The sequence below is a fragment of the Colossoma macropomum genome, unplaced genomic scaffold (genome assembly GCF_904425465.1).
Source record: "Colossoma macropomum unplaced genomic scaffold, Colossoma_macropomum, whole genome shotgun sequence".
Taxonomy (NCBI): Eukaryota; Metazoa; Chordata; class Actinopteri; order Characiformes; family Serrasalmidae; genus Colossoma; species Colossoma macropomum.
This window is the reverse complement of record NW_023494805.1, coordinates 42,011,165-42,034,083: the sequence shown is the minus strand read 5'-3', so window position 1 is coordinate 42,034,083 and position 22,919 is coordinate 42,011,165. Positions and strand designations below refer to the sequence as shown.

General features: G+C 39.6%; 2 protein-coding genes across 3 annotated transcripts in view; one reads left to right on the top strand and one right to left on the bottom strand.

The window, feature by feature from the left end:
* The window catches only part of lmbr1 (limb development membrane protein 1), a 70,869-nt gene extending 62,717 nt beyond the window's left edge, over nt 1-8,152 (bottom strand). For both annotated transcript variants that reach the window (XM_036596656.1, XM_036596657.1), the window contains exons 1-2: nt 7,974-8,152; nt 742-814 (exon numbers count right to left, since the gene is read on the bottom strand). In XM_036596656.1, the coding sequence (XP_036452549.1) occupies nt 742-814; nt 7,974-8,036 (136 nt within the window). In that variant the 5' untranslated portion in view covers nt 8,037-8,152. The remainder of the gene's footprint in view (nt 1-741; nt 815-7,973) is intronic.
* A 2,016-nt stretch (nt 8,153-10,168) lies between these two features.
* Nucleotides 10,169-19,438, top strand: LOC118825832 (collagen alpha-1(VIII) chain-like). Its single transcript, XM_036596674.1, has 4 exons — nt 10,169-10,254; nt 17,035-17,097; nt 18,220-18,354; nt 19,088-19,438. Exons 1-4 carry the CDS (start codon nt 10,173-10,175, stop codon nt 19,363-19,365), a joined length of 558 nt encoding a protein of 185 aa, XP_036452567.1. The 5' UTR covers nt 10,169-10,172; the 3' UTR covers nt 19,366-19,438.
* Nucleotides 19,439-22,919: the final 3,481 nt, after the last annotated feature.

Sequence of the window (22,919 nt, the reverse complement as noted above, 5' to 3'; positions counted from 1 at the left end):
CCAGATCACCACTGAGAGCTTTTACTGAACTGGGAGAATCTGCGTTTAGCTGCAGAGCAGTTATCGTTATTATTATTTTTTGGTGTTTGATATTTATATCATTTTAATATTTGTCATCATTACTGTCTTAGTTTTGTTTTTGATTTTGGCATTTTTCTTCTTACCTTACTTAGTTGCTTTATTATTTATTTTTATTTTTAATCTTATCTTAAAGTTTGTTAATTGTTTATTTGTCTTATTTACTATTTTAATCATTTTTTTTATTGGTGTCATTCATTTGGTATTGTTATAATTATTGTTTTGAATTTTATAATTTTTTTCCTACTATTCCTACTTAGTTGTTTATTTATGTATTTATTTTTAATAATGATCTGCTTAATAGTTTAAATTGATTGTTCTGATTTGTTAATCTTAACTGTATTAAAGTCTCTTAATTTTTTATTTGTCTTAAAAGCAGCTTTAATAGTTTTTTTGGTCTTATTTTATTTTCTTGGCTATAATCTTACCATCATGAATTAATGTTTACTCTTTTTAATCTATTGTTTTATTGCACAATGCTCAGCTACAAGAGAGTCACCCTCAATGTACTCAGAGTTCAGACTGATTGACTGATTGATTGAAACATCTACATACGACTGTATGTTTGTACTGTACTGTCCGCTGTCCACCCCATTAAAACAGATAACGGACAGCGCACCATGACTTTGTTCAGGAGAAAGAGAAACAGGCTGATTTGCTCACCACTCTTCCTCTTGTAGCGCGTGATGATGCAGTAAGACACGATGTACAGCACCGCGAACAGAAGGAAACAGATCTGAGAAAGGAAAGAAAACAGAAAACAATTAGAAGAATCTTCACAGATGTGCATTCAATGCAACGTCATCACACTCTCTACACCAGCATCAGACACCCCTCACTTACAGATCCACCTTACTGGACTACAGCTAGAGACTGTAACCCATGTTAGCCGTCGTCCTTCGTCAATTATCAGCTTCTGACCACAGAGCCACTGTTGTCTGGCAAGGCAGGTGTTTCTAATAAAGTGACCAGTGAGTGGAAGCGCAAGGTGGATGTTCCTAATAAAGTGGCCAGTCAGTGGAAGCACAAGGTGGGTGTTTCTAATAAAGTGGCCAGTCAGTGGAAGCACAAGGCGGGGGTTTCTGATAAAGTGGCCAGTGAGTGGAAGCACAAGGCGGGTGTTTCTAATAAAGTGGCCAGCGAGTGGAAGCGCAAGGTGGGTGTTTCTAATAAAGTGGCCAGTGAGTGGAAGCACAAGGTGGCTGTTTCTAATAAAGTGGCCAGTGAGTGGAAGCACAAGGTGGGTGTTTCTAATAAAGTGGCCAGTGAGTGGAAGCACAAGGCGGGGGTTTCTGATAAAGTGGCCAGTGAGTGGAAGCACAAGGCGGGTGTTTCTAATAAAGTGGCCAGCGAGTGGAAGCACAAGGTGGGTGTTTCTAATAAAGTGGCCAGTGAGAGGAACGACAAGGTAGGTGTTTCTAATAAACTGGCCAGTGAGAGGAACGACAAGGTAGGTGTTTCTAATAAAGTGGTCAGTTTCAGTCAAAATAATGCCTGTTCAATAAAAACTGTGTCACATTATTGATCCACCAATGGAATTTATTGCAAGACAATAACAGCTGTACTGTACATACGTATTAGCTTAACTGGAATCAATCTTCAACTGATGTATTAACAAAAAAAATTAGGGCAAGACAGAAGGTCTTCAAATCTCACTGATCTGTGTTCCATCCTACCAACATGCTCTCACATAACACAGCCATGTTCTCGACGCTCTGCCTTGGCCTATTTTGAGGGGGCAGTTTTGATGGATGAATGTATCTGGACACCTGTCAGGGAGGTACTTTTACACCTAGCACAGCTAAGCCTTCCAGGCTGCGTGTCGGCGGACGGCGCAGTCTCTCGGCGGTGTGGGCCCAATAAGGCGAGGCAAACTAGCATTACCAGATTGTTTACTGAAAGCAGCTGAGCAGGCCATTCATCATATGGGCGTACCACTCATTCACTAAAGCAGCAGTTGCAGATTAAGGATGGTGCTAAAGCAGGTGGGCGTTTTCACCTGTTATAAAAAGCTTCCAAGAAACGTGATCTGAAACAAGCCGACTACACAATATCAGCATTCTCACAGCTTAGGCTGCGAGGGCCAGCTGATTCTGAGCGCTTTTCCACTGCCACGTCCAAGCTTCAGTGACGTGGCCGTGTTCCTGTGCCAGGTTTTTGTATGTGCCAAAACTCCTGACCCTTCCACAGTCCATGATCCTCACCTGGCTAAAACGCGTGGTTAGGGCTGCTGCAGTGGCACCACTGGCACCACCAGCATCTTGGCTGTAAGTGAGTTTTGGCCCTTAACATTAAAATAAATACAAATAAATATAAATACTAGTGACGTCACGATATGCGTAAGGTTTAATGAACGGATAATCAGTTAACTGAGAAAGCAAAACAATGCAAAAACGAACTTTTCCCAAACGTTAATGACATGAAACCTGTATGTTTTAAGGCGACAGCACTGGTGTTGCACAAAAAATGAGCGCTATGCAGAAAAGCACATTCAAAAATATGTTTTAATGTTCAAAAATAGGTCGGATTTTCTTGCCGAATGACTAATCGAGGGTTCCTCAGACGAGCTAATGAGCTAACGCTGGATGCTGATGAGGAGCCGCTTACATTAGCCTTGTAGCTCCAGTGCAAAACTAAAGCAGCAAACTTCAAGCACCAAACATGGTCATTCATTTGGGGTAAAGAGGGGGCAACAAGAAACTGGATTTCTCCAAATTATCGCATTAACTACGTACTGAGTTCTGCTAATAATCTGATTACTGCTCATGAGCTGAGCTTACAGTTTTGCTCCTTCAGTGGTTCAGATAGTGAGGCTTGTTTCTGACATTCTGCATCGCGTTATGTTGCAAAAGTAGAGCTGGGTCAATACCGTCAATATCAGTCAATATCGACGATACATACATATACATATATACATACACACACATATATAAATATACACACATAATACGTATCACGATAAATGTCAAATAATTATTTATTTCGAGTCTGAAGGCTGATTTTTGCTCCTGAGTGGTTAATCGCTGTTTAAAACTATCCTTTATGGTCAGAACACGACAAACACTCACCAACCAGTGGAACATTTCACAGATCTGTCTTGGGAGAGTGGGAGAAAGTGTCTGATTAGCTGTTTTTACCAGCTGGAAAAGCTCGGCCGCAGTTTTTGTAATAGACATAATTTAAGAAAGATTTTTTTTTAGCTGTCTGGTGACGAGCACTCGACTGTCCGGTTACAAATACTAAACAAGTGGCCAACAACAGTGCTAAACCGTTTAGTGAACAGCCAACATTAGCTGGCTCGGTGGGTCAGTGATGGATCACACCGCCTTACTGCCATCACTCCACCACATCCACGTCAGAGCATATCACAGTATTCAGACACCAGCTAGCAGACGACTCTCTATAGTAATTTAAGGGGTGAACCGCAATATATCAACACCAGACAAACAGAGTCCTCCTTTTAGCTCCTTTCAGCAATTCCCCATGCTGTGCGAGCGACGGAGCACTGCTTCAGTTTAGCCAGCTGCTAAAAACAGCTAGCCTGGGAAGCTATAGTGCTCTCCCGCTCTCCAATGCCACACATACAGCATCTTCAGTTAACTTTCGTTTACTTGGTCACAGGAGAGCAGATCGCCGGTCGCTCCACTCAAACAGGAAACGTCTAACTCCACGTTTCAGACACTGCTGAAGTATATTTGGCGACTGGTTTCACTCCTTGACACCCCCCCCCCATCTAATCATGTCAAAAAACTCTGAAGTGCGCCCCCTCCTGGTGACAGCAGAGTAGTGTCGCTTTCCTTGCAGTATAAAACGCCACCGGGGCTGTCGCTAAACGTAGAAGTGTGAGAATACTCGATTATATCGAACAGTTCTTATATTTCTATCGGGGACAGTCATATCACGATAATCATCGTTACTGTTTTATCGCCCAGCCCTAAACAAAAGGGAAGGAAAAACTCACACACACAACAAACATCTGCTCCAGCCACTGCCTTTAGAACCCACCAGCGCTGGAATAAAGCAGCCACCAACGTAAAACATTCACTCCCACTTTCACAGACATCCTTCATCCGCCGGTCATCACTCACAGCCTAATTCATCAGCGTCTTCCAGCTCTTTCTGAAATGGCTAGTCTATCTGACCGATGCAAGTAGAGCTGTACATAAAATACAACCACAAATTTTATATTTAGCTCTTTTTTTTTAAGGTGCACTGAGCATGCATCCTAGAGACTCCTCGTCTCAGACAAAGACAACCCAGGGTCTATTAGGGCTGCACGATTCTCAGGATTCTTCAATATATCATATAATTTTGGGCCTCATTCACCAACCGTTCTTAAGAAGAAACTTCCTCCTAAAACCCACTTACAGTTTCTGTCATTCACCTCTGTTCTCTTATCTGGGATTAGTTCTTAGGTAAGAACAGAATCTACACACACTCAAGAGCACAAAGGTGAGAACAGTTCTGCGCTTCAAGAACACGACATGAATCTGACGTAGACTTTTTCTCAGGATCTTTCACAAGAACACACTTAGGAAGATATTGGAGAATGAGGCCCAACATGTATGTTTACTAATTGTTACCTAGTACTTGCAGCACAACAGCTCAGAGATCAATGTAAACAGCTATTACAAACATAAACAAATCTGCGTATAAACTGCATTATAAAGTATAATCTAACTAAATAAATAAAATGTAAACATAATGATGTTGGGGTGGCATGAATGCAAAATATTGAGTAACTGTTTAATATTTCATTGACACTAATAAAGAACAGGCCTACGTCTCGACAATAAGCCTAAAATTTCAACAGTACAAATCAATCAAACGTGATTGTTTTCTATGGAGATGAATGATTTAGGGGAAATATTGTGATTTTTCTCACTTATATACAATTGCAATTTTTTTTCGATAAATTAAGATTCAAGCCTGTTTTTTTGGCCAGAATATCCACCTTTTATAGCTTGAGCCTTGACCCCTGAATGTAGTGAATGGAGCCCTAGTTTTTGATAACGTAGCCATAGTTTTTGATAACGTAGCTCTAGTTATTGATAACATAGCCCTAGTTTTTGATAACGTAGCTCTAGTTATTGATAACATAGCCCTAGTTTTTGATAACGTAGCTCTAGTTATTGATAACGTAGCCATAGTTTTTGATAACGTAGCTCTAGTTATTGATAACATAGCCCTAGTTTTTGATAACGTAGCTCTAGTTATTGATAACATAGCCCTAGTTTTTGATAACGTAGCTCTAGTTATTGATAACGTAGCCATAGTTTTTGATAACGTAGCTCTAGTTATTGATAACGTAGCCCTAGTTTTTGATAACGTAGCCATAGTTTTTGATAACGTAGCTCTAGTTATTGATAACGTAGCCCTAGTTTTTGATAACGTAGCCATAGTTTTTGATAACGTAGCTCTAGTTATTGATAACGTAGCCCTAGTTTTTGATAACATAGCCCTAGTTTTTGATAACGTAGCCATAGTTTTTGATAATGTAGCTCTAGTTATTGATAACGTAGCTCTAGTTATTGATAATGCAGCCCTAGGTTGTGATAATGGAGCCCTAGTTTTTGATAACATAGTCCTAGTTTTCTACAATTTTAGGCTTTATTTGCACAACTCTGTGTGCAAAGCTTGCTGTGCAGATGGTGCTAATAAATACTGATGTGATAATCACTTTCCAAGCAGTAACATTAGCTACGTGGCGTCCTTCTGCATTAGCCAGCTAACACCAAAGCAACGCACTAGGGCCGAAAAATTAATCTTTTTTTAAATCGCAATTTGTAAGAGTGCCAATTTCAAAGTGCAAAAGTTGCCATTTTTATTTTAAAATACAGTAAAAACAATCTTGCCTCGAAGTTTTAAATGGAGAAAATTTAATAACGCAGGGGTTGTGAACTGCGTGTAGATGAGTTTGAGCCATCAGAAGCAACAAACATCCCTGAGCTGTATATGTGACATCACAACCATGAAAACTAACTGGAAGTCTGATGCACTCAGCGTTCAAGCTTCATGCCAGAAGAAACAGATATTCAGGTCTTCAAGGCCCAAAAAACAGGCCTGGAAATTACAGAAAATAACTGCATTTAAATCGCAATACTAGTGAGAAAAATCCCAATAAGATATCATCATTAAGTTATTATTAAGTGCATGTAAACACACTCAGTGTATAATGAGTAACTCTATTCAACACATCAGAGATGGAATAAGAACTTTACTTAGTTATCATCTAGAGCAGGGGTCTTCAATTAAAATTCAGTAAGGTCCAGTTAGAGAAATTTTCTCAAGCAAAGGTTCAGATCATCATAATGTCTGACTTGCATCATGATTCAGAGCCATATACTGTACAATTCAGTCATATTTCAACAACATTTATTGTCAGTTTTGTCTTTTTAGAGAACGTCATGTGAAATTACTTCCCTCTGACTCACTTTCTTCTCCGACTGCTGTTTCTCGCCTCGTCCCTCCCGTGTGTGCGTCACTCACTCGAGTCTCAGTGCTCATCGTAATGCACAGATCTGATTGGCTGAGTAGCATTATGTGTGATATTTACAACGCATGCGATTGGTCTGTGAGTCTCCCGGGCCGCTAAAGCTACCGTAAAGGGCAGAAAATTACTCAGATTAAAACAGGACCACCCCGTCGAAATTAAACAATTCTCCTTAGTTTATCGGTTTTAGGTCCAGGTCCGCATAGGACAGTGTCTGGGCCTGGACTCGGACCGCAGTCCGCCTATTAGTGACCTCTGATCTAGAGCTGGACGCACAAAAGTCTGTAGTCACCAGTATTTCTTCGAAAATCAACCTCTACTCTTCTGAGAAGGCCTTACACTAGATGTTGGAACATTGCTGTGAGGATCTGATCCCCTTTCTCTGTCATAAATTCATCTTTTAATGTGCACCCATGGCCTATTCCATAGAAAAGCACTGACCAACAGAACGGGACGCTCTGGAGCAGCGTGAGCTCACCATGCCCAATGCCAAGCGTGGGCTACAGGTGTATGAAGCCCCCCAGCATTGGAATGTGAAGCAGTGGACCTGCGTTCTCTGGAGTGATGTAGCTCCATCCTATACCTTTACTGATCTGATCATCCAACATCAGTACCTGACCTCACTAACGCTCAATCAAATCCTCACAGCAGTGTTCCAACATCTAGTGTGAAGCCTTCCCAGAAGAGCTGAGGCTGTTACTGCAGCAAAGGGGGCAAATTCACTATTAACACCCTTCATTTCAGGCGATGTTGGAAGCACGAAGTCAGCTTCCTATTCGAATTTTTCCGTTCCACCTTAAATGGCGCAATAGTTGCACTCTGGCGTCGGAGGCGCCAGAACGTAACTTCGGCGCCATTTAAGGTGGAACGGGAAAATTCGAACAACAACCTGGCGAACAAGAAGCTGACTTCAGCTTCGTATATATCACTATGATTCGCTTAAAATACCAGGTGGATAAAACGGTTGTTTGCTGGAGAATACAGTGAAAGAAAATACAACCCCCCCACAATATAAACACAACGCATTTCTGAGACGCGTTTGCTAGCTTAGCTTAGCATAGCGCTATAGGGAATGTCAGTGGAATGCTAACGAAGCTAGCGCGCTAACTCATTAGCAGGACCTTGTTTACATTCTGCTTTTGTGCACTAATAATGCGTATATAACTTAATATGTGCGGGTGAAAAATGCCGAACTGGGTCCTTAAGGCGTGTTCGGTGTTTTAGAAAGTGAGCTGAGTTAGCTGTTGGGCTAACGGATACACAATACAGCTGCTGGCTAGGCTAGGCTAAGCTAAGCTAAGCTAGGCTGAAGTTGACGCTAAAAGAGTGTGTCTCCCTCCCTCACTGTGTGTGTGCGTGTGTGTGTGTTTACAGTGAGTGTGTGTGCGGTCAGTTTACTCACTATGTACTCGCGAACCTGACTGTGGAAATTCTGCTCTCTGATCGTCACTTCGTCTTCTTCCATTCTTCATATTGCAGATGCTCATCAGTGTCCGACCTGATCTCAGCTCACAGCCAACCTCTCTCTCTCTCTCTCTCTCTCTCTCTCTCTCTCTCTCTCTCTCTCTCTCTCTCTCTCTCTCTCTCTCTCTCTCTCTCTCTCTCCGCTCTCTCTTTCTGTATCTCTCTCTCTCTCTCTCTCTCTCTCTCTCTCTCTCTCCACTCAAAACAACAGAGACTCCTGTCTACAGATACACCACACTACAGCACTAGAATAAATAATAATAAAATCAATAATATAATGATAAAATAAGTATTATTATTATTGTTATTATTGTTATTATTATTATTATTATTATTAATATTATTACTAGTAGTAGTAGTAGTCGTAGTGGTGGTGGTAGTACAGTTATTTGTTTATTATTATTTTTCATATGCATTAATTACATATAAAGCAATATTCATTTTATTTAGTTACATGTAATTAATTTAATCATAACAATTATCAAATTTAAATGTTTTATCTATTTATCTGTTTATTTATTTATTCATTAATTTATCAGCACTGAGTGCATATGTGAGAATTTCAACTGTTGATTAGGTGAGTTTGCTTATATAGTTAACAATATTGCTAATTAAGTTCACTGCTTAACAGCTGCTTTCAAAATGCTGCAGTACAGAGAGAGAGAGAGAGAGAGACACTGTGAGTTGAGATCAAGTCAGACACTCTGATGAGCATCTGCAATATGAAGAATGGAAGAAGACTACTACTACTGCAAATACTCTAGCAGCACTGCTGTGTCTGATTTAGTCGCACCAGCACAACACACACTAACACACCACCACCACGTCACGTACACCTTACCTTACTGACTTATACACCAATCAGACAAATGTTTCTATTCTAACACACACATATATATAAATATATATATATATATATATATATATATATATATATATATATATGTGTGTGTTAGAATAGAAACATTTAACAAAACGTAATTTTAAATATGACACATATTGATGATTATTTGCAAAACATAAAACATCACATTCATATCAAGCTCATTGATTGTTCTGGCAAAAATGCTAATGTTTATATCTGCAGTGTAAGCATAACCGAAAAGAAGGAAATACAGCAGTGAACACGTAGCTCTGGGTTTCACATGCGTGAGAACTGAAAACGAGTACCTGCTCTGGGCTGTTTGCTGTGAGCTGCTGGGTCTTTTCAAATGAAGCCTTGAAACCCACTGTTGGCCGTTGCTGTTTTCCATTCCTAACAACTAACTGAAATCTGGTTAGACTGTGACTCGTATTTACAGTCAGTGACGTATCTGGAACTTCCAGCAGGACTAGAGTGACTTTTTCTCTCATTAAATCGGTTCTACCCATTGTATATCAAACTGTGATTGGTTGATTCCTCCATCCCTTTGTAATTATGCTGACAATTAATCTAATGTGTTAGGACTTCTCTACAGCTCCTGAAGTCCTAACCAAATGGGGAGTTCGCTTAGGTATTTCTACCTAGATACCGTGTCCCTGATTATGTCACCTGTTATGTTAATTACAGGTAACAGTAATGTGACGCTGTTATATTGCAGTTATATTATTTGTCATGACGTGGTTTATGGTAAGGTAATGTCAATGTAATGTATCAGGTCCAAATAAAATGTTGCCAATTTAGGTTCAGATTAGGAAGTTTGTTTGTTTTTCCATTATCTTGGCTTTGATCCTTATAAAGGGGCTACCAGACACCTCAAAGGTTGAATACTAAAAATAGTAGCTGTGGCTGAAGGAGTTCAAGGGGAATCCACTGATCTACAAAAGATGCTCTTGACCAAAAAAGCTTATCTTTCGCTATGAAGACCTTGTAAAACAGCCTGTAGAGAACACAGAGAAGGTACAGGGTACCGAAGTCCATGTTTAGGAAGAAACATGTTTTTGTAATGCTGGGGAGTCCACAGTCCAGTGTTACCCTTTAAATCACCATCACTGCTGATCAAACCTCTGGGTGAAGAACAGCTGTATCAGACGCAGTGATGGTGAAGACGGCGGCGGTTCTACAGTCAGCACTGTTGCTATTTGTGTGGGGCGCACTGGCGCAGGACTTCATGTCGCCGAACATGAACATTATGGAAGAACTGGGGAACTAAAGAACATGGAAGAACGACTGAGAACCATGGAAGAAAGGCTGCAGAGCAAGAGCAGCACAGAAGAACAACTGCAGAGGGAGAATGAAGGTGGATTTTTACCTTAAATCTTTGGCAGATTGATCACTGCAAATGAGATAAACAGGAACATATACATAAATATTTTAATAATTTGTAAAGCAGTTTTTAAGTTTGGCCTGAAAAGTCAGAAGGATTTTATTGTTCATGTTTGGAAAATTAAGGAAAAACAATGGTCAGTATGGAGGATGTTTGACCTCTATATCCAGTCAGTGGACATATAATGACTAACATATGAATCAATGTTTATTTTAACCAGCTCTGAAGACGACAGTGGAAATGATGAAGGCTAAACTGGAATCACTGCAGAGCATTAAAGCAGGTGAACCAGAACAAAGCCAGGAATGTAAGCCATAAAAGTTTGGACTCACTTGTCATATTAATAGTTATTATTCAGGAATAATTTAGAAAACATACACACATACAAACATCGTCTAAACCGCTTATCCTTCTGGGTCGCGGTGGGATGCGGGAGCCTATCCCAGCTGTCACTGGGCGGAAGGCAGGATACACCCTGGACAGGTCGCCAGTCCATCGCAGGGCAGAGAAAACATACAATATTGTGCAAAAGTCAGAGACCCTTTATCTATTTATCTTTTTTAGTAAAAAAAATTAAATGCAAGTTTTTCATTTTTCAGTGTCAAGACTGAAGCAAAAAAGTTATTTAACAGAAAATCACAGAGAAGCCTCAACAACTAACTCTAATCTCAGCTCTGTGAGTCAGTGAGTCAATCTTTACCTTTAATCCAGCTTCCATTCCTTTCAGGAGACTCACTTTCAGTTCCTCAAAGAATCTGCAGACACACCTCCAAAGTTCAGTCTCAGAAGCTGGTTGATCATTTTCTGAAGTAATCAAACACATTCAGAGATGTTGAGATCTGGACTCTGGGGTGGTCAGTCCGTTGTTCAGCTTCTTTGTTTGATGTGTCTCCTTTTCTCAGTGAGGCTTCATGGCAGCTGCACATCCTTTCAGACCCAGCTTTGATTGGTCATCTCATTTTGTATTTTTTTTGTGAAAAATTGTCCACACCTAGCTTTTTGATTAGTGAGATTTGCTCACCACGTTTCAAATATGAAATATTCTGGATACTCATTTTGTTATGGGATATTGAGTGCAGAATAATGGGGAAAAACTTTTTTTTTATTTTAGCACAAGACTGCAACATAACAAAACATGAAAAAAGTGAAAGGGTCTGAAAACTTTCTGAATGCATCGAGTATACGTTTATATATATATATATATATGTATATATATATTGTACAGTAGTGTGCAAAGGTCAGTGATCTTTTGTTTATTTCTTTAAGGGTCAGGAAAAAAGCGTAAAACACATATAAAACACACGTAAAACACAGACCCGTCACACCAAGCCTTTGAAATGTCTCAGAGCCTGTCACCTGCTCTTTAAGGGCTCCAAGCCCTAGGCGTCCTCAGGAGCTCGGGTCGTCCGCTGTGGCCGTCAGAGTGACGTGGTCCTCCTGGGTCACCAAAGGATGTTGAGAGGTTTCTGAAGCTGCTGAGGGGCTTTGACGGCATTCGGATGCTTCCAGGGAGCTTGCAGGGGTTCTCTGTGCAGCTGAGGGGCTTTGATGGTATTCGGATGCTTCCAGGGAGCTTGCAGGGGTTCTCTGTGCAGCTGAGGAGCGTGGGTTGGGTCCTGAGGGGCATCGTTTTAGAGGGCCCCGGGGACTAGGGTACCGTTTATGATCTAACAGATACAGAGCCTGGTAGCCATCCTGGAGCACGGAGTAAGCAGCCCCACTCTCTCCACCAGCTAAAACTCCTGGCCCTTGAGCCACCAGTCAAGGTTCACTTTCTCCATCATCCGCTGCATCGCCAGCGCTGGTGAGGGCGCTGCTCGTGTGTGCATGGGTCTAAGGGAACCATCCACTGGCACTGATGCTGTTTGTTCAGATCTTTTAAAACCGACGGCTTCCCCCACAGGGCAAAAGATCTCACTGCCAGGGTGTCCCGCCACAAAGTGAAGCCAAGTATGTGCACATCTCATATGGATGCAAGCCAGAACTCAGCTCAGACCCCCAGGGCGACTGAAAGCCGCTTTCTCTTCTTTTTAGGATGAATAATTAAGAACAGACTTGCTTCTGTAATATGACTCTGTGAAACCTCTCATCTTGGTCTGTCTGATCTTCACTTAAGATAAAAAGAGAGGACGTTCCTGCAATACGGCTCCTGGGGCCATACTACAGAAAATTCTGAGATCGAGTCTTTTGTTGTCATGGCAACTTCGGTTAAGACTGAAGTTAGGACATTATTCACCACCATCTCTGTAACATTTCATCAACATTATCACACAAAGGTAATAAGAGGGACGGTGGAGATCGAGTCTGCAGCGTCTGGTGCTTTTAAAACGCTGTTAGAAAAGAAAACTCACAGGTACCATTTTCAATGTAGATAAATGTAACGTCATTATGCCAGTTATAGTGAATTATGCTGCCCATCACTGCATAAAACAATAGAAACAGATGGTTTAAACAGTTAAAACAGAAGTTAAGAAACTCTGGGGTTTAACTTAAAGTTAAGAAAATATTTAGGACATTTTGGCAACTTAGGATGTTTCTGTAAGATAAGATTATAGACTTAAGAACTGTTGTTATCACCTGTCTGTAAAGCACTTTGAGCTGCCACCAGCATGAAAAGTGCTATATAAATAAAATTATTATAATTATTATTTTATATATTTATGTATTTACAGACAGAAAGGTGGCCTTTTCTGCATCGCTGTTTGCCTCTGGAAGTGGACATACTTGACCATTCAGGTCTGTGACATCTCCACTCATCTACAAAAAAGTCGTCACTAACTATGGAAATGGCTACGACTTCAATACAGGTACATACAGTAAACAGAAATTACTAACATGAAGGTCTTTTGTTCTGAAACTTCAGTTAAATATTATGGAAATATTTCAGCTATTTAAGCTGCTTTCACACCGAAAGTGGAAAGTGGGCTGTGATTTTGTACTAAATTTATACATTTCTGCATAATTCAGTATTTCACATGTAATCAGAGAGATTCAGAGCGGTTTGGTGTGAAATGGTTCAGATGTCTTTACAGTGGTGGTGATAGGAACCAGGGGTCGCCATGACTACAACACAAATATAGACATTTTATTTACTATCCAGAACCACCAGTGAACCTACACGAGTCTTCTGAGTTTATATGGAATGTTGATGATGGAAAATAGTGGAAAATCTGAAATAATAAGTTTTCTTTGGGGACTATTTTGCCTCACAGCGCCCTGCATGTATCCCTCCACCATGAATGGAGTTTAAGTTCTCAAAACTATCATAAAACAGTGTCTCAGTCATCAGGCAGTGAATTCATAACCATTTCATGTAGGAACTTTCTGTGAGGGAGCTTTTAGAGGTGGACGTCTGGTTCCTATCACCGCCACTGTGAACAGTTCTGACTCAGTAAGTTTCTCTGACTCTGTTTACGTCTCAACGATATAATTATTAAAATCTAAATGCTTTTTCTCTTTCAGGGATTTTCACCGCACCGCTGAAAGGAGTTTACTACTTCAGATTTTATGCTCATGGTCATGCTAACCTCAGAATGGCTGTCAGCCTGTACAAAAATGATGAGGTGCAGTGCTCTGTGTTTTCTATGAAGCCTGTGTCTAATGGGAACGCCAGCAATGGGATCGTACTCATTTTAGACAAAGGAGATCAGAGCTACACCAAGCTTTGGGACATGGCCTGGGTTTACGATGATCCAGCAAGCTATACAAGTTTTAGTGGATTTCTGCTTTTCCCGCTATAAATGTCTGTAATATCCCATATCCAGTACTGAGTATGAAATAAAATGAAGCCTTTACATTATATTTATCAGAGGTCAGGTGAATTTCTGCAAATTTCATGTCTACTTTGTTTCCTCTTGCTCTTTCCTCTTCCAATTCTCTAGAAAGCCACTGTCTGCCGTAGCATTACAATTTCCTTTCACAGGAACTAAGGGGCTCAAGCCATGAAACAGGCTCAGACCCATTATTCCTCCTCCACCAAACTGTACATTTGGTCTACTACATTCAGAGAGGTCACGTCCTCCTGCATCCTCCAAACCCAGATTCATCCATCAGACTGCCTAAGCTTGATGTTAGGCTTGTGTGTGGCTGTTTGCACAAGCAAAATCTAATGTGCCAAGTTCCTGATGAATAAAGCTTGCTTTCGGACGCAGTTTAGTGTTGCTGTAGTGAGTGTTGTAAACAAGGACAGACTCAAGGACCTGCTCTGTGAGCTTGTGTAACCCACCACTTCATGGCTGAGCTGTTGTTGCGTTCCCGTTAACAGTAACAGCACTTACAGTTGACCAGGGCAGCTCTAGCAGTACAGAAATTTGACCATTTGACTTGTTGGAAAGGTGACATCCTATGACGTGACACCTTTAAAGTCCCTTACCTCTTCAGTACGCCCCATTCTTCTGCCAATGTTTATCCATGATGGTTGCATTTTATGAACCTCTTAGCAACCCAAGTTGTTGCTATATATATATATATAATATTTAATGAACATATTGAATGAAAGTCGCTGTTGAAGGGTTGAGAATGGCCAAGAAAAACTGTACATCAATAAATGGGCATTAACAAACTCCAGGTGGAGCTTAAAGGAAGGGAATTCTGATAAAGTGACCAGTATCTATACACATTGATCCTGTGGACAGAGTGACCTGAGAGTGGCTGATATATGATGCGAAGACACAGATGGGTGAAGCTTCAATATATACATAATTTGCATGGTGCAGAAGAAGAGTCAGATGAGGCCATAACTTCTGTTTGAAAAATGCTCTTTTTTTTGAGAGCAAGGGAAAACAGTGCCACTTGAAAAGCAACTGAAAATTGAGGTAGGTCACTCCTAGCCCTGCTCTTTCTTCTGAGGGTCACCAAACACAAACACACTCTCCCTAACTCTGAGCTGGACACAAAATAACAGAGTAAACACACAAACACACACTGTAACTGAAGAACAACAACATAGCAACATTGAATAACAATGTGAACAGTCTGTTTGGTTGCAAAGCTACAACACACACAACCCCAAAAGTCCCTCTCTGTCTAAACTAAACATTTTATGAATTATATTATTCATTTTTTCATCTCAATGTTCGATCCATGTACATCAATGTTCATTCAACATATATCAATGTTGATTCAACATATATATCAACGTTCATTCAATATATATCAATGTTCATTCAACATATATATCAATATTCATTCCATATATATCAGTGTTGATTATAGATATTTCAGTGATCACTCTATATATATTAATGTTCATTGTACATATATATCAATGTTCACTGTATATATATCAATGTTCATTCAATTTATATCAATATTCATTCCATATATATCAGTGTTCATTCCATATATATCAATGTTCATTGTATATATATCAAAGTTCATTCCATATCAAAACCAAGACTTTTAGTAGTCGAGTCCAAGCCAATAATTAATAAAACATTATTATTATTATTATTATTATTATTATTACTATGTAGTCTTAGTTATATTTTGCATTGTAACCGGAAGCAGTTTTAAGGTTATTCTCTGTCTTTTTTTTTTTTGAAACCTAAAGTTAGCAGCTGTGGTTGAAGGTATTCAAGGAGAATCCACTGATCTACAAACTGATCAATCTTTACCATTGAGCTCATCTTGGGCAACAAAGAGCTTGTAAAACAGCCTGTAGAGAACACAGAGAAAGTACAGGGGAGGTACCGAAGTCCATGTTTGGTTTGGAAGCAACATGTTCATGTAATACCAGTGATTCCGGAAAGTCCACAGTTATCCTTTATACCTTGGCCTCCAGAGACCCTTGTTTACTGCTGATTAGTGTTGTAGTCAGACCGAGACTGTGACACATCCGAGTCCAGACCAAAAAGTTTAGTAGTCTAGCCTGAGTCAATAATAATAAAAAAAAATATTAATTATTATTATTTTGTAGTCTTAGTTTAATTTTGCATTGAAATTGGAAGTAATTTTAAGGTCATTCTCTGTCCTTCGTCCCTAAAGCATACTCAGAATCACCACCTAAAGTCAAATAGACACAAACTGAACATCCATGTTATTATTAACTGAAAACATCGTAATAATAACATGCCGATCTGCCCTTAAGTAGGCTGTTGATCTTCAGTTAAGATCGTTGATCTTACTCAGTTAAGCCATGTTGGAAAGGATCAACTAGATCCTCAACCATTAGATTAGATTTAAACATATGCAGCAGTGATTTTTAAAACTGTGGGCTGCGGCCCCCCAGTGGGCCGTTGTGGTACTGCCACTTTATTTTTTTTCACAAATACAAAATATGTGTTACAATAGAAATGTGTTCATATCAAGCTCATTGATTGTTCTGGCAAAAATGCTAATGTTTATATCTGCAGTGCAAGCATAGCCGAAAAGAAGGAAATACAGCAGTGAACATGTAGCTCTGGGTTTCACATGCGTGAGAACTGAAAACGAGTACCTGCTCTGGGCTGTTTGCTGTGAGCTGCTGGGTCTTTTCAGATGAAGCCTTGAAACCCACTGTTGGCCGCTGCTGTTTTCCATTCCTAACAACTAACTGAAATCTGGTTAGACTGTGACTCGTATTAACAGGCAGTGATTTATTGTGAACTTCCAGGAGGACCAAAGTGACATTTTATCTCATAAAATTGGTTCCAGCCATTGTAAATTAAACTATGATTGGTTGATTCCTCTGAGTGTGTGTGTGTGTGTGTGTGTGTGTGTGTGTGTGTGTGTGTTTGTTATGACTAACACTGAATCAATGTTTATTTTAACCAGCTCTGAAGACGACGGTGGAAATGATGCAGGCTAAACTGGAATCACTGCAGAGCATTAAAGAAGGTGAACCAGAACAAAGTCAAGAATGTGTAATGAAAAAGTTTGGAATCACTTGCCATAGTAATAATTATTATTCAGGAATAAGTTAGAAAACATACAACAGACCTGTTATTCATTCATCTTTTTTTGGTGAAAACAGACATTAAAAACAAGTTTTAAATTTTTTCGTGTCAAGACTAAAGCAGATAAGCTATTTAAAGAGATCTTTAAATAAATAAAGATCTTTTTTTTATTAATAGCTGAAATGCACTGTTCTGTATTAATAAAATATACCAGCCTCGCCAGGGAGCGTAAATTTGAGGGGGAACTGAATCAGATGTGACACCGGTACCATGAACAACTTGTAGAACATAAGGATTTAGGGCCACTGCGGTAAATGAATCTTAGATAGTGTTCAGAGAAATACACCTTATTTATTCAGAATTCAGGGCATCTAAGAAATCAGGACTTGGGTTATATTGAATGTAGACCTGCTGAACAGATGATTAGAAGCGAGCTGTCACGGTTTTAGGGAATGTTCTACTGTTCAGCGCTCGCTGCTACTCATTTTCTGGCACTATGTTGACTCTTCGGCGGTTTTAGTCAGCGGCTCATACTGTTCAGGCTCAAGAAGCACTGCCTGATCAGAAACACCTTCCCCCATCAAAGATGGGGATGGTAGTAGAGAAAAAGCCTCGTAAAACCTCTCAGTTACAAAAGTGCCGTTTGATTCTGCCTCTCTCCATATTTTCTGGTATAAAAACACAGCAGCCCAGCCCACCCTGCCCAGTTTCCCTCCCAGCCCCACCTCCAAACCCAAACATCACTGCAGTGCCCCTCCCAGTGTGTAGTTACTCTTTAAACAGAAAATCACACAACAGCCTCAAGCCTCAACATCTAAACCTAATATCAGCTGTTTGAGTGTTCAGTGTGTCACTCTTTACCTTCCACTCTGTTCAGGAGACTCACTGTCTGCAGACACACCTCCAAAGTTCAGTCTTAGAAGCTGGTTTGATTTTCTGAAGTAATCAAACACATTCAGTGGTGTTGAGGTCTGGACTCTGGAGTGGTCAGTCCATTGTTCTTTGTTTGATGTGTCTGTCTCCTAATATGTGTGTGTGTGTGTGCGTATAAACGTATTTACAGCCAGACAAGTGGCCTTTTCTGCATCGCTGTCTGCCTCTGGAAGTGGACATACTGGACCATTCAGCTCTGTGGAATCTGCGCTGATCTACAGAAAAGTCTCCGCTAACTTTGGAAATGGCTACAACAGCGAAACAGGTACATACAGTAAAAATAAATTATTAACATGAAGGTCTTTTATCCTGGAACTTCTCTTAAATATTATGGAAAAAAAAATAGCTGTTCAGCTGCTTTCAGACTGAAAGTGGAAAGTGGACTGGTTCGTCTTAATCACTGTGTTATTTCTTTTGAAATACTATTAATTTATACATTTCTTCATAATTCAATATTTTATGTAATCAGAGTGATTCAGAGTGGTTTGGTGTGAAATGGTTCAGATGTCTTTACAGTGGTGGTGATAGGAACCAGGGGTCGCCATGACTACAACACAAATATAGACATTTTATTTACTATCCAGAACCACCAGTGAACCTACACGAGTCTTCTGAGTTTATATGGAATGTTGATGATGGAAAATAGTGGAAAATCTGAAATAATAAGTTTTCTTTGGGGACTATTTTGCCTCACAGCGCCCTGCATGTATCCCTCCACCATGAATGGAGTTTAAGTTCTCAAAACTATCGTAAAACAGTGTCTCAGTCATCAGGCAGTGAATTCATAACCATTTCATGTAGGAACTTTCTGTGAGGGAGCTTTTAGAGGTGGACGTCTGGTTCCTATCACCACCACTGTGAACAGTTCTGACTCCGTAAGTTTCTCTAGAATGGAGAATTTCACAGCAAACCACCCTGAACGACTCTGTTTATATCTTAATGATTTTATTATGTAAAAATGTTTTAAAAATCTAATTCCTCACTGTCTCTCCTTTTAGGAATTTTCACCGCACCGCTGAAAGGAGTTTACTACTTCCGATTTTATGCTCATTGTCACACTGGCAACAAAATGGCTGTCAGTCTCTACAAAAATGATAAGGTGCAGTGCTCTGTGTTTTCCGAGAGGCCTTGGACCAACGGCAACGCCAGCAATGGGATCGTCCTCATTCTAGAAAAAGGAGATCAGATCTACACCAAGCTTTGGGACGAATCCTGGGTTTACGATGATCCAGCAAGCTATACAAGTTTCGGTGGATTTCTGCTTTTCCCTCTATAAATGTCAGTAATATCCGATATCTATTACTGAGTATGAAATAAAAGGAACAATTACACTACATTTTTAAAGGTCAGATGAATTTCTGCATCTCACATTGCAAGTTTCATTTCCACTCCTCTAGAATCTCATTGTACGCTGTAGCATTAAGATTTCTCTTTACATGAACTAAGGGGCTCAAACCATGACAAACAGCCTCAGAACCAAACTTACATTTCTCAGCCAAGCTTTATATTTGGCACATTACATTTGGGCAGGTCACGTCCTTCTGGATCCCCCAAAACCAGATTCTTCTGTCAGACTGCCAAAGCTTGATCTTAGGCTTGTGACTAATAGATCTTGCTTCCAGATGCAGTTTGGGACTCAGTAGTGAGTGTTATAACTGAGGACAGACTTAGGGACCTGCTCTGTGAGCTTAAGTAGCCCATGGCTGAGCTGGTGTTGCTTTCTGGTTCACAAAAATAGGCAAGGCAAGGCAAGTTTATTTACATAGCATCTTTCATACACTGCTGTCATTCAAAGTGCATAAAAAAGAAGAAAATTCAATGATAATCCAAAATCAAATTTAAAAAGATGAAGGAAATTTTAATTTAAAAACATGATTAAAACAGAAAATAGGTTTTAAAAATGAAATCAAACGCGCCAAGCAGATTCAGACACTCGCAGATGTAAAACACAAAGGAGGCTTTACTGATAGAATCACAACCCAAAGTCGTCGTCACAAAACAAGCATGGGTCAATTCCAGAAAGCGCAAAAGAAACAAACACACAAACATAACACCAGGCAGAATGTCCAAGAGGGGAGAGGCAAAAACGTAGTCGGGAATGCAGGCAAAAAGGTCAGAAATCAGAAATCGTACACAAAGGCAAATAATCCGAAGGGCAGAGCAGTAGATCACGCAGCGGATACAATACCTCGCGGTCCCTATGCTAAAGCCCCGCTATAAACTAAACTAGGTTTGTCATATGATCAAGAACACAGGTGACACACATTAGAATTCAGGTGAACAACAGCGCTGATAGGAGCGCAAAGTCATATGAGGAGTCAGGTGATCTCCCAGAGGATTCTGGGAGGTTGAGTCCAGGTTAGCATCGTTATTGGTTGGCTGTGTGGAGGTCATGTGATCTCCCAGAGGATTCTGGCAGATTAAGTCCGAATCCAACGAGGTACTCGGAGGATGCGTGACACAAACATTAAAATAAAATCAAATTGAAAATTCATTTAGGATAATTGAGTACCATTACAGAAGTGCGGCAGAGTGAACAGTGTTTTAAACTGGGCTGAAAGCTGCTCATACAGGAATGTTTTCAGCCCAGATTTAAGGGTCTGATTTAGTAAGATCAGAGTTCATTAGTACACCAAGGTTATATGCTAGTTCTTTAGATTTTAGGGCTCTTGAATCCAGACAGGCAGCTCGTCTGTTTCTCATTGCTATTCCTGAATGAAATAATCTCTATTATATCTTATCTAATTCGACTGCAGAAAGTTTTGTCCCATCCAAGGCGGTTACAAAGTGGACCATAACTGTTTGGGGAGAGGGCCAAGTAGACTGGCCCTCTGCAAAGCTCTGGTAAGATGTACAATTTGGCCAAGTGGAAGCATATCGCTGTTGTCAAACTAAACCTCATATCTCCATTTTTAATTTGAAAATGCCTTTGCTCTTTACATTGTGTGTAAATTTCATGATGAATGGACCAAAAGAAATGGCCCGAAATTACTTGGACAAAATGTCTGGTTACATTGACTTACATTAAAAGTAAAGTATGTTTTTTCCTTCACCTGGAAAGTTATCTCTGAGAGTTTTATGCTTAATTTTATATATATATATATATATATATATATATATATATATATGTTGTGCACTTACTATAAGATTATCTAGCTTATATCTAGACATTTTTTTACTTGTTTTAAGTAATTTTGTGAAGTAAAATTATCTCACTATACTGCTGGTTTCAAGCACATTTTTTAAAACAAGAAAAATTATCTACTGATATAGTGAGGTAAAATTGCTTAAAATTACTAAAAAGTCCAGTAATAGGGTAAATAATCTTAAATTAAGCTTACAACAATCTCACCAGGAAAGATATTAGATTTATTGACTATATTTATACATACTTATTTAAGATAATTTTACTTGACAAGATACTATTTTTTAACAATTTCCTTTTTTTGATTTTTTTTCCAATGAAATGTAGATTTGAAATAGATCTGTATCAGTTAAAAGAATTGCTTGTAGATTTTTTTTTAAAAGAGGCTTAACAACTGCAGTTTTAAATGTGTTATGAAAAATGCTCAACATCGGTGAGGTGTTTACTATCTGAGGTATATCCATTGATATTAAGTGAAACACATCCTTTAAAAAGTTGGTAACATGTCAAGACTACAAATGGATGATTTGAGATGACTCACTCAATCAATTAAAATTCCATTAGGAATAGCACTAAAGTGGGACATTTTAACTACAGTATCTTTCAGTGGTGATGGAGAGGACAGGCTCATTGCTGGATATAGATATAATAATGGCTTGTCTGATATTATGGATATCAGGGTTAAAAAAGTATTGCAAAACTCATTGCAAAGGCATCAGTAAAATTAGCATTGTACTGTGGAGGTATGTTGACAATTAGTAGTGGTATTCTTGGTGCAATTTTCAGAGCTGCACATAGATACTGAAATGCAAAACCAAGAAATGATAACTGCTTGCATTGGAAAGAATCACCAAATAGAGCATCTATACCTCCATCTTTCTTGCCGGCACATGAGACATTTATAAGCTTCAAGTTTGGTGGAGCTGACTCAATTTATACTGTTTCAGCACTGCATTCATTTATTCATGTTTCTGTTAAAAAGCATAAACTGCTTGTTCTTAAGAGATCTAATATTGAGAAGAGCTAACTTAGTAACCTGTGCACTTTGTTCCAATTCTCCATGTTCTTTGAACACCACAAAGGTCATACACATACGTAGATTTGGAGTGGGCACTGAACAACCTTTCCCCTCATGTGTAAGTGAGAATTGAAGAACACGTTGGGGCAGTGGTTTCCAGCCCCTGCCCTGCACGTTTTGTAAGCAGAGTGACACTGCAACCTGACCTATTCACCCTATATGCAAACTGGTATGTATCTATCACTACACCTGGGAGATGTCTACAAACCAATCTTTCAAATGCATTCATGATAACAGAAGTAAGAGCTACAGGTCTGTAATCATTGAGACAGGTTACACTGGACTTTTTAGGAACAAGGCAATGGTTGTATTTTTAAAAGACAGTGGGTCCCTACATATTTTCAGTGACCGACTAAAATATATGTTAAAATATTAGAAAGTGAGTCAGCATAGAGCTTTAGGGTGGCAGGCAAGATTTTGTCAAGTCCAGCAGCCTTCCTGCAATACTGCTTCAAGAGCAAAGTGAACTGGTAACCTCAGTTTGAAACCACATCCTCAGGTATTCCATGGTAGCAAATCACTTTGTCTACCACCGAGGCTGCAGTTTGTTTAGCAGAGGGTAGTTTTGTAATTGAATGAAAAGTACCACTTTAAAAAATCAATCAAC

Coding starts and splice junctions, on each gene's coding strand:
- LOC118825832 (XM_036596674.1), top strand. CDS start 10,173: ATGGAAGAACGACTGAGAACCATGGAAGAAAGGCTGCAGAGCAAGAGC. Junction 10,255..17,034: donor ACTGCAGAGGGAGAATGAAG/GTGGATTTTTAC, acceptor TATTTTAACCAG/CTCTGAAGACGACGGTGGAA. Junction 18,355..19,087: donor TGGCTACAACAGCGAAACAG/GTACATACAGTA, acceptor CTCTCCTTTTAG/GAATTTTCACCGCACCGCTG.